Source organism: Tigriopus californicus, chromosome 11 (assembly GCF_007210705.1).
Source record: "Tigriopus californicus strain San Diego chromosome 11, Tcal_SD_v2.1, whole genome shotgun sequence".
NCBI lineage: Eukaryota > Metazoa > Arthropoda > Copepoda > Harpacticoida > Harpacticidae > Tigriopus > Tigriopus californicus.
In genome coordinates, this window is record NC_081450.1 from 8,819,272 (window position 1) to 8,831,570 (window position 12,299).

At 40.2% G+C, this 12,299-nt stretch overlaps 1 protein-coding gene across 2 annotated transcripts; it reads left to right on the top strand.

The window, feature by feature from the left end:
• The first annotated feature begins 2,081 nt into the window (after positions 1-2,081).
• Positions 2,082-3,623, top strand: LOC131890221 (calmodulin). Of its 2 annotated transcripts, XM_059239528.1 has the most exons (3): positions 2,082-2,334; positions 2,582-2,756; positions 2,951-3,623. In XM_059239528.1, exons 1-3 carry the CDS (start codon positions 2,332-2,334, stop codon positions 3,220-3,222), a joined length of 450 nt encoding a protein of 149 aa, XP_059095511.1. In that variant the 5' UTR covers positions 2,082-2,331; the 3' UTR covers positions 3,223-3,623. The 2 variants fall into 2 exon arrangements, with proteins under 2 accessions (XP_059095511.1, XP_059095510.1); XM_059239527.1 differs by lacking the exon at positions 2,082-2,334 and having other exon boundaries at positions 2,561-2,756.
• Positions 3,624-12,299: the final 8,676 nt, after the last annotated feature.

Below are 12,299 nucleotides of genomic sequence, written 5' to 3' on the forward strand. Positions count from 1 at the left end.
ACCTTTTCAACTAGAGGTTGGACGTTATTTGTAGAAATAATCATGGCGTGAAATCCCATCAGCTATTGTATACAGTGGAACTTCGATTTCACGATATTGTCCGTCAGCGTATAACATATCTAAATTTATCGTTAAATAGACTTGTTATGAAGTACGTTCAGTATTTGGTAAACAGCAACACTATCATTAAATCGAGATTCGTTAAATCTACAGGGTTTGTTTAGCCTAAAGCCACTATAATAGAATTATAGTGGCTCTAGTCTAGCCTTCTAGTTAAATCGAAGTTCGACTGTATTGATTGTCCATCCATCCTTCAAGCATTTATTCATTCATTGAGATAGGGCAGTCGGTCGGATTACTCTGCGATGAGTCGCTGGCCGGAGTGGTCGACTTGTCACGTCGAGAAAAGCAGCCTGAGAGGGCGGGATTTTTTCAAGCCAATCTCCATTCTAATTGTCGGATCAGTCCACACGAAGAAGGAAGGCTCTGTCTGGATTACAGGGTTGCCAGGTGGCGGAACTCACCGCCAAATAACTCAAAACTGGCGGAATGAAAATGTCGTTTGCGGAGTAAAATTGCAATTGTCGGCAAGCCAAAAATGTGGCGGAATTATGGCGGAATGAAACCTGAAAAAACTTGCAGAAAAGGCTTGTTTTGTTATGTAAGTTTTAGTTGCTGCTATCAGTTTTGAGCTGAGCATGTCTATGATGTAACACGTTTTCCTAAATTCAGTTTTGTTTATTGAGTTCTATTGGAGAGGCCATTATATTGTTGCAAAAGTATGCTGAATGAAATGTATGAGAGTTCATTGCACTTTGCGCAGTGGTAAGTGTGGGTTGGCTTGGGTGGTTTTCTTGTGTAGGCCAAGTCTTAAGCAAAGTGCCTTCATACAATAACCAAATCCAAAAATTTAGGGAAAAAGTTTTGTAATAAGAGGAAAACAACTTAAACTAAAAGTCCAGTTTTAAGTTTCTTATTTTCACGGTTCTCTTTTGGATTCATGGGAAGAAAACCCCTGTTGATTTTTATTGTCGCATCATTCCGGGTACTAAATATGGGCATGAAGTAATTTCAAGTCTGTCGGCCCACTGCAATCTTGTACATAAGGCTGATCAGGAGCCATCTCCAAACATTTCTCCAAATCTCTTTTAAATGTTATGAGACATCAAATCAAAGTGCTTTGATCTAATGAACAAAACAACTGATGAGAATCTGATGATGGTTGGTTAAACAATGCTTGTTCTCTATTCCAAACGAGTGACAACTTTTGTACTTTTCCAGTTTTTTGTTTCATTTGGTCTGAATCTAATGGCACAAGAAATACACATCCTATTGCGAACTGTATGGTTGATTGCTGGGTTATATATAGGCCAAAAAAGGTATAATGCCACATTGCTAATATTAGTCTTTTGTTTGCAAGAAAGTATAAGTGTTTAAATGTGGCGGAATGGGAATGTCAAATTAGCGGAACAACTTTTGAAAACCTGGCAACCCTGGACTGGAACCGCCTCATCGATATCGACCCCCACATTTAGGCGCTCCTCGCGAGATCCGACTCTAATGCTGCAACCAACACCTCTAATCCCGAGGTTCCATCCCTATGTACGAGCTACTGAATTTACATCAATTTCTTAGGTTTCCTGACTCAAAAGTAAAGTATTCAAGTCCAAACCCTTACTTGGTTCAAGAGCCATGCCACCTGGTAATCCCGCCAATTAGTACTCGAGTATCCTTAAATCCCGGCCAACGCTCTAGTCGGTGCTTGAAGCTCTCAAAGTCCCCAACCCAACTCAACGAAAGAGCCTCCGAAAAAGTAGTTCCCGGCGTCAGCCCTGACTCTGTGAATTGACCAAACGGGCGGGAGTGACGGCGGTGAGTGCGGTTAGCGGGGCTCTTTGCCCGATCGGCGTCATCATCGATTTGAATTTGTGTGCTCGATGTGCTTGTTGCCACAGGGCTGAGAGTCGGAGCGAGCCGGAGCGAGTCGAAGGTTTCGCGTGAGGCTGACTGGGATTGGGCTGGCGAGAGTTCGCCCGGCGTCGGGTGTTCCATAATTCCAGGCAGTCCATCCAGCGAGTGGACCAATTTTCATCTTACCCTTGGCTGTGGTGGAGTAGCTCGCTGTAAGAACTCGTCCTTCGTGGTGTTGATTGGTGCGTGCTCGCTTGCTAGCTAGCTAGCCTGCCCGATCACTAACTAAGTAACTGACTGACTGGCTGCGTGAACAAATCTCCAGAAATCCTTGAAGACCCTCATCTTGGACTTGTTCCCTTTCATCCTCATCCATCCCTTTGCCCCACACACACGGAATTCAACCAAAGTCCCAACATCATGGTAAGTCGGGGAATCCCAGAATGGGGGCCCAGGGCTAGGCAAGAGTGGGCAGGGCCCAGGAATTAGGCACGCCCTCCTCGGGACTTCGATGAAGCGTAAGACAGGGTAGTCGATGTTCTATTGAGGCCAGGCCACCGGGGGGGGGAGGGGGAAGGGGGGCGGAGGCCTATGTCCATCCATGGCGGATGAAGGATGGCCAATAGGTGAATGGGGGTAATAACGATCCATGGCTGGCTTCTCATTTCAGGCCGATCAATTGACCGAGGAGCAAATCGCCGAGTTTAAAGAGGCGTTTTCGTTGTTTGACAAGGACGGCGATGGTACCATCACCACCAAGGAATTGGGCACGGTCATGCGATCCTTAGGCCAGAATCCCACCGAGGCTGAACTTCAAGACATGATCAACGAAGTGGACGCGGACGGTAAGCATACATATATACATTCATACATTCATACATGAATCGAGAGTAAACTGAGAAGCACGAGGAAGAAATGGGTGAGACATGAATGCACTCAAGGAAGTCCAGTTTGAGTCGGGCTCCAGTCAATGGAGGATCAATGGAGGATCTCTGGACGCCGTGATGACATGCAACAATTAATGAATGGGATGTTCTAGGCAACGGCACCATCGACTTTCCCGAGTTTTTGACCATGATGGCTCGCAAAATGAAGGACACCGACAGTGAAGAGGAGATCCGCGAGGCGTTCCGCGTGTTTGACAAAGACGGCAACGGTTTCATCTCGGCAGCCGAGCTTCGGCACGTCATGACCAACTTGGGAGAGAAGCTCACAGACGAGGAGGTCGACGAGATGATCCGCGAGGCTGACATTGACGGAGACGGCCAAGTAAACTACGAAGAATTTGTGACCATGATGACCTCGAAGTAAATCTCCTCCTTCTTCCCTGCTCCCTTCCTCGCCCACCTCCCCCTCCCTCTTCTCCCTCCTGGGCCTCGTTTTGGTCCGTTCATCATCAATCCGAAGAGAGTCTGCATTTCTTCAAGAAATACCGTTGATGCCGATCACCCGTCGCAGACTCGTGTTTGTTTGGGATACCATGGCATGAAAATGAGTTGATTCTTCAAAATTAGCACTACGATTACTACATACAACCATTATTATTACTACTCCCTTCAACTCCTACTCTACTACTACAATTATTACAGCATACATTCCCCTCCTTGAATGGCAATTTTCTATTGATGTAATTTTTTATTAATAACTCTTTCTGTATGTTAAGCATAATTCTGCTAGTCTTGTCCAATAAATTTTCTTGCTGACCGTGAAAATAGTTTCGTATTCGTTAAGTGTGCTAAACTATGACATGACTAATACCCTGAAAGAAGGGTTGCTTCAAGAGTACTACCCACTTGAAGAATTCATGAACGATCAAGGATTGATAAGATTTGAAGAATGACGATGCCATGAGACTGTATTCACTCTCTGAAGCGAAAGATCTTGCAACCTTGCATTGAAAACGCCCTTTTTTATCGAGCAACAAAGACCACCTTGAAAATGTTCAACAATTCATAGTTTCAATGATAACTTTAAAAAAAGATCTTCCATGCACAATGGGAAGTGATGGAAGAGCAAAAAATAAGTGAAGTTCCAAACCCTGGTAGGTATTGGGTGATAAGTGGAACCACCAAATAAACTCTTTGGTGGAAACAAGTATTACTGCCAGTCTGTTGGATGGAGTCGAGCATTTGAAGCCATTGAAGCAAAGCGCTAGATTATAAAGTGCCGTCATCTGACCCAAGCTGCACCACAGAGGGAGCAAGTCTCGAGAGCGCCATATGAGCCACAGATTTACACAGATCCGACATACAGTCCAATTTGGTCGACAAACCACAGAATTGCCGGAGCCGTCTCTTTCGGGCGGCCTATGCCAATTTTTCGAGGATAATTGACCTGGTCCAACTAGTTCGTTTCGCACACCTGACTAAGGTCGAAGAGAAGGAGGTTGTGCCCAAACAACTCAAATTTCCCTGCATAGCAATAAGTTATCACTCCTTCATGGCATTATGTTTAGCCCTTCGGCATTCTAATCACTCATGTCTATTCCAGACTAGATGTCAGACCAGTTTATGCATTGACAAAGAGCTTTGCATTTTTTTTTCAAAATAAACATTCATCATAAACGAAATTGAGAGGTTGCGCAATATCTTTCTGAAACTTAAGGAGCATACTTATAAGAATTGGCCTGTCATCGCTTCTTTTTTTCTGTGTTCAAATGCTAAGTAATTACTTCATGTATTTGAACGAGTTTTCTTGGTCCATCAAACAAGTTAAGCTTTGCTATCATTAGGGCCGGCCAAAACTTGCAGATAAATATGGTATCTATTGGCATCAAATTTGCATAAAAAATCAACCGAACTTGCACAAAAAATTACAAATAATTTTCCAAAACATAGGCATCAACTCTTTCTAGGGGACTGCAAGGGCTATTTTTGCCTTCCATATTAGACAACATGTAGATGAATAGGGAAATTATACCATAACATCTTCCAGTACCTGAATTTGAAGGTGCTCTCCCTAGGTAGCAGATTCTTGCCTTGTCTATGGTGCCTCCTCCTCTGCTCAGTAGGGGCTCAGAAATAAATTCTTTTTCAGGGCTAAATAATCACGAAAATATGTTTTGAAGCACTGAATAGCCTTTTCCACATGAAAAAAAATGCCCAAACGCAAAGTTATAAGTCTGATTAAAAGCAAAACAGACATAAAAAGACAACATGAACCTAATTGTGAAAAAGGTTGAAGCAATTAACACAAGTTTCAGTGCATTTCATTATTTCAAAATCTTAGAAGTCAAAAGCCCTCAAAGTTGTCTCCTAACTTAGACCTCCAAGTTAATACCCTAAACCATGCAGGTTTCTAGATCAAATTTGGTTCCTGTGGGAGAAGAGACCTCTAAAAGGCAAATATTTTTGTATTTGCTCTTTTGTGTGTAAAGTATTGAGATTCTAGGTGCATTCTCAGAAAAGCTTTAGCTTTTGCCAACAGGACAAACAGGAATAATGTGAAAATTAGAGAGCAACTACAAATTTGCGACAAAACTAGAAGATTGGGACAATGCAGTATTTAAAGGAGGTGCAGAAGGTATCTTTTACAATACATCTTCAAAAATATCCATAAGCTTTTTCCTCAACCAGATTTTAATAGCCATTTGCAATGAATGTAAAGGTTTACAATTTTGAACCCTCCAAAATATCCAGGTTAGTCAAGACAATAAAGTACTGGCTTCTCTTTGGATTCCTGTCAATGTTAAATTGTTAAAATGTGTGTCCTTGATCGTCCCTCTAATATGAAGTTGATTTGATACTTAGTTTATTTGGTTCGTCAGCTCCCGCCTTTTGTATGCATGTGTGAAACCACGTGGTTTTAACTTGATTTAAGAAGGTACCAGATATGAGCACAAATGACTAAGTCCAACGTTTTGCTAATCCCAAAATGAATCCTTGTGTGAAAACCCCATCACATTGAATTCATATAGAAAGAGCTATTTGAGATGAATGAAATACATAGGCAGTAAAATACAAAAATGACTTTTTGTTAAAGAGATTTGAAAAAAATAAGTCAAAAAAATCACATTTTTTGCTAAAGTTGACCAGAATTCTTAAATAAAATTCTTCTTAAAACCATACATTTCAGTTTTAAAGTTGTTTGGTCTTGAACTTTTAGTAACATCATTTTGCCATTTTTTGTACCTAAATTAGATCATTTTATGAATAAACGTGACTTCCACTGTAGTATACTATCAAAGCAAGCAGGCAAATCTAAGCAAAAATATGTTTTTATCGTCGTACTGATTCATTAAGGATAATATTGTTTTTAAATATTTCTATCTTCACCATTTTAAGCCGTTTGTAAAATATTTTTTTTTTTTTGGAAATGTTGTTATAACCGAGCGAAAATATCTCTTCACTGGGAACAACCATCAGATGACAGGCCAAGCAAAAGAGCTATTATCTGACTAGTGAAAGCAAAATGAAAAACGTGTAGGCACATTCAATTTGTATTTCCCGGGTCTAATTCTTCAAATAGAAAACTAATTAGATTGTTGCAAGATTTTAACCATTTCTTGTCATTATGGTCCTTCGATCGTCTCCCTGCCGAATTTGGCCTAAAATTTTCACATTATTATGCGCCCCAAATTTCTGCATCAGTGCTGCCATACCTTACGTCTATGACTCTGGTTTGCGCAAAATGTTTGAGTAGAACTTTGGCATTTTCCACTTCTGAAAAATTATGACGCATCAAAACCAAAAAGCTGAAGTAGAAGTAAGCTTGAGATCTAATTTACCTCCAAAATAATAATCATGGCACTAACATGAAGAGGAAGTTTACCACAGGCCCATTGACCCTAATAAAATTCACTTCCTCAACTTTAAAAGTATTTTTTATGCATGATGGTGCCTCACCTCAAACAGTCAAAAGCCCCAAAAACTATTTCCAAACGAATGTTGATCACTTCTGGAGGAAAAAGATGTGGCCTGGTGATTCATGTGATCGAGAGTACATCGAGAATTTATGAACAGTCCTTAAAATGAGGGTCAATGGAACATTGAAGTATCTGTAAGTTAAATGAGTACTTCATTATTTTGGCTGACCTGGATTTTTGAGGAAGACTTTGCATTCACTACAATTGATTCGTAGACCTGGTTGAGGAAAAAGCCCATGGATGCTCTTGAACATGTACTGTAAAAGATACATATTGCACCTCCTTTAAATACCGACTGTCCCATTCCTCTTGGTTTATCCAAATAAATTAGTAGTACTCTAATTTTCACATTGCTCCCGCTTGCCATTTTGCCAAAAGCTCAAGCGTTGCCTTAAAATGCAACTAGAATCCCAATACTTCACACACAATAAGAGCAAATATAAAGATATTTGCATTTCAGCCCGGGTCTCTTCAACTTGAGGGATAGCTGAGATAACACACCTAGAGGAACCAAACTTGACTTAGAAAACTGCATGGTTTAGGTTATCAATTTTGGGGTCTAAGCTAGGAGACCATTTTGAGTACTATTGACTTCAAAGATTTTGAAGTAATGAAATTTATTGAAAACTTTGGAAACTGCATTTCAAGAAAAGCTTGAGCTTTTGCTAAAAAGAATCAATTTTAGTGAACTTCAAAGACGAGGGATCCCTGAGCGCCAAACATGTTTCCTCTGGTCTCCATTTTAGGTCCTCTCCTTTTTATCATCTTCATTGCTCCACTTCAGAAACTCTGTAGTAAATTCAGTATATCTTCTTATGCTGATGCAAGTACAACTAAATAACCTTTACAGCCTGCGTCAAAATACTTGAATTCCCGCCTTTGGTAGTAGGGTTACTCAGGGACTCTATATATATGCTTTAGTGTCCTTGGGTTACTAAACATCGTTTCCTATTGGCCAGAGGCCTTGGAAGATTCCGCGAAAAGTAAAAGCTAGGGTTGCCATTACAAACGTAAAGTTTCTAAACTTCAATGTCTCTGACATTCATAGACCATAATTACGCTAATTGGAAAAAAAGTTTACCCCCAAAAATAAGGTTTTAACGTTGGCAACGTATATTGGTATAGCGGGGTATTTTGGCGAGTTCTTTCTTTTTCCAACCAAAAAAAAACCGCGGTTTTAAGTTTTCAAACAAAAATCGTCGAGAAATGCTGAAAAGAAGAGAAGGAATGTGCTCCTTTTCATTATTTGTGCCATAATCATTTGAAACTGAAGTCCATTTGTTCAATTTTACCACAAATTGTGCCCATTGAATGTGTGCTCGTTAGTGTGCCAAATCACTGGCTACATTTATCGTGAAGTGAGAGGAAATATGTGGATGCAACAGTGTTAATGCAAAAATGTAAAGATCTGCCCAAGACTTAAGGAAGTAGGTAAGCTCCCTTGCTTTGTAGCTCATCATCTGACAACGAGCCCACTCAAAAGAAGCCATTTATTTCTGAATTATTTTTACATTTTCCCGGGTCGGCGTTTACTGCAACCACCAAGAATTTGAATAAACTGGCTTTTACCTAATGACAAACCAAGGATGAAAACGTGCAAATGAGAGTTCAGTGAAATAAGAGAGACAAAGAGCTACTAAGGCAGGGTTGGCCAAAACCCCGCCGTTGTATAAAAAACCCAAAACCCACCCATAGGCGGGTTTCTTACGGGCGGGTTAATTGCAAATATTTTTCAATTGTTTCCCCTTATTTCCTACGACCTTCGTCCTTCTTTTGCTGTAATTGGATTAATAACAGAACTGGAAGGAAAATGTCTCAATTCAAAAATTAAAATGGTAAGAAACTGCGTTCAGTATTGTTGTTCCTTCTTAATGTTCCTTGGTTGCAGGACTTGAGTAATGGTGTTATGTGTAACACGTTGGTTTTTGAGTATCGCTACAGATGAAGTGTTACAATTCTGCAAAAATAACAATATCGGTGACGCAGTGGGTTTTAGCCCTTCCATTACCGTTTTCCATGCAAGGGAAAGAAAAAATTTATAAAGGCTTCCTGTCCGATTTGTAAGAAGTTCCATCTCTAAATCAATGACTTATTTACTCTTCTATTGCATTTCTTGGCCTGAAGCATTAGTTTTAAATCAGCAGGGTTAATTTATCAAAAATTTCAACTTCGACTTCAGAACGTTTTGCCTCTTTTTTGAAGTCCGTTTGATTTTGCCTCCCACCCCCAAACACAAAAAAAAACAGAATCAGTGATGCGTTAGCTTTCTTATGGTGCATTTAGACGACACTTGTTTTGACACATATTGTGGTCACATACGGCTTTCACATGACATATTCTCGAACACATGGCCACATATTTGATTTGGAACCTGCTTCAACTTTCTGCGATATGTGAAACAATTCTCAGGCAAGGTCAGGGCAATAGCCCAACGCAAGATCAAGCGTGACCTTAGGGATAAAATTGCAATCGGTATTTTTCACGATCCTCAATCCTGTTTGGGGTGAAATTATTTAATGACTAAAATTCAAGTTTGAGTGTGTTCAAACTAACGGCATTTGCGAGACATGTTGGAAATTTGAAGAGACAAAATGCATTTTGACATAACTTTGAGTGGTCAGATATGGTCTCCTTTGGAGTTTAACGATTGACCGACACAGAGCTTCCATTCAAATCAGCATGACCAGCGATAAAATAAATCAGATGCTTTGGTTTTATCAAACAAGTTTATTTTTAGTATGAGAAAAATGGAACAATTTACCCTCTTGAATATTCTGAAGTAAGTCACTCAGCATTGTAGTCATTGAGAACCAGTAATCTCGTCAAGGCCCAGTATATTTGACACAGATAGTTACCTCAAGAAGCTGGGAAGGTGTGATAAAAATGTAAAACCAATTTCTACACTGTTCTATACTAGTGGGTGCACATCACCCACAAGGAGTTGGATGGACTTGCCCAATTTCAACTGAAATTCAAACTACTTCGTTTGACATTTTCATTACACCGTCTCAGCCTCTCGTTGTATGAAAATTTTTGCGCTTTTCACTCCAGATTATCAAGTACTCTATGGAATGGCCAAGATTCCAGTAGCCTTGCAAAGGACCTTGATTGAATTTACTCTTGGGTTGCTGAGAGTAATATGGCCTTGAATGGATTAAAATTCCGTTCAATGACCTTTGGCTTGGCGCCATTAAACTTTCTAGTTGTAGATAATGGAGATAAACATATTCATATTGGGCAGGTCTTGTTCATGAAGGATTTAAGTGTAGTCTTCCAAGACGATAGAAAATTCGATGAGCATATCCAGTTGAAAGTTGTCAAAGCTTTTCAAACATGTGGTTGGATCTATCAGACGTTTAAGTCCAGTGATAGCATCACCACTCTGTGCAAATCGATTGTACAGCCACACCTTGAATATGCCTTACCCATTTGGGCACCAATGAGCTTAGCAGATTTGCAAAGTTCGAGCAGGTCCAAAGGCGTTTTACCAGGAATAGCAAAGATATACGAGAGCTCTTATGTTTGGAGAGGCTTGAAACGTTGCAACTGTAGTGTTGGGGTGAGTCCGGCTCAAGTCCGAGCACATTGGAGTCTTTTACTCAATTTTGGAGGAATCGGCCGGACTTGATTCTTTTATAAAGGACTCGAGTCCGAACTGCAAATTATTGTGTTTTTCTTTGAATTTCGCAAGACGAGTCTTTTGCTTCACCTGACTCTAATATAAAACTCGGTGAAAAAAGTCAAAATAATCAGAGGACTCTTACCAGTTCGACTTTTGCAGCACTCGCGTCAGCACTACTGTACAGTATTCAAAAAAGGTACAAAAGGAACTTGATACTTTCCATTTTCAAAAGCATTCATGAGCTTTGTCCTAATCCAGGTTTTAGCGTCAATTGTAGAGGCTTAACGTGCGTTCTAAGAGCACCTTCAAGCCCTAGAGATTCCAGGCTAGTCAGAGTAATGAAGTCCAACTTCAGTAAAATGAAAATGAATAACAAAGCTTTTGCGTCTTGAATTGCGTGGGATCCCTTTCTCAATGGCGATAAGAAAGTTTGCAAAAAAAGCTATATATACTCTGTTAAAAGTTATCCTTTAGACGTACAAAATTGCAGCACTCATCTTTTTAAGTCTCACCTGGTGCAACTAATTTGAGAGGTTGTGAATTGTAAGCTGAATCGTAACAACCCCTTGTACTGATGTGCTCAAATTGACCATCTCCTTGTTTGTCTATCTGATTGAAATTTTAGAATACTTGCTTGTTTGCAAATATTTGATCAATATTCAAATAATTTCAGTGTTGCTAAGCCGACATGACTTTAATAGCAAGCTAGCGTTGCTAATATTTTTTATTCTTAAGTCATTATGCACTATTTACTTGCTTTTAAAACTTGGGTTTTGAGTCTCTGTGAACTTATGAAAAGGCAAACTAAGACAAAGGAGCTCTTTTCTATCTGTGACTCATAAAAACGAGCACTGAGCAAACTCTTATTGTAAGCCTTACTTTCAGGATGACCAAGAATTTTACAACCTGAAGATACTCTTTGGTCTATTTTGCGCCATCAGGTTGTACAGTTAACATGAACTGTTGTGGGAATCCTGCTCATTTGCTTGAAGGAGCAATTTGGAAGAGTGTGGAATCAAATATCCAGCTTGTGCTAATTTTGTATTGACAGAATTTGACCGATATCATTATGACCACCTTTGGTACAACTTGAGCCACGCTTTAAAAAAAAGAAGCAGGAAGAAATCTGTCAGATCATCATGTTCTCGAGTTAGGGTCGAACATTACTCAAAAGCCGGCGTGCTCTAGCGTAAGACCGTCCAAAACGGTCGGTCTGGTTAAGTTCAAGTTCAAAGATGAACATTGACCGTTGATCATAGAAAGGTATGGGGAGCTTGATCTCATTTCAATGCTGAAAAAGGAATCGTCCATAGATGTAGCCTTAGACAAAATGATTCTAGTTTTTGAGGACGTCTGTTCCCCTCTAGCAATCTCTGAATGTGTTGCGCAAGGCGGGGCAGAGTCTAAAATTCCGAAGTATAGGAAGCAATTGTTTAAAAGGAGTTGCAAATTAGCAAAAAGGCTCCAGAGCACTTTGAATCCGGTAGTTGTGGCTAGCCTTCAAAGAAAGTTGGATTTAATCCAAGGTAGAATTAAGGCCTCCATTGAGACAGATCAGTTGAACGGGAAGTAGAGTTGTTCAAGAGGTGAGGTCGAATCCAAAGGCGTTTTTCTCTTATGCAAACTCTAAGAGAAAATGAAACACTCTGTTGGGCCTTTTGAGGTCGATAGGGAAACAATAGACAATATAGAGACTATGGCCAACATACTTGGAGATCAGTTCTCTAGTGTGTTTTCAACTCCACTGAGTTTAGGAGCAAGAGTCCATTGCCCTATTGATGAGTTTGTTGGGACTGGCAAGGCTTGTCAAGTTGAGCATTTAGATGATCTTGTAGTCACAGATCAGGATGCTTTAGAGGCCATCAGGGACTTGAGACTCTCGAGCTCCCCTGGCCCTGATGG

Bases quoted from the DNA above. Each gene is read 5' to 3' on its own strand.
- LOC131890221 (XM_059239527.1), top strand. From the start codon at position 2,561: ATGGCTGGCTTCTCATTTCAGGCCGATCAATTGACCGAGGAGCAAATC. The intron at 2,757-2,950 runs GTAAGCATACAT...GGGATGTTCTAG, and splicing joins CAACGAAGTGGACGCGGACG to GCAACGGCACCATCGACTTT.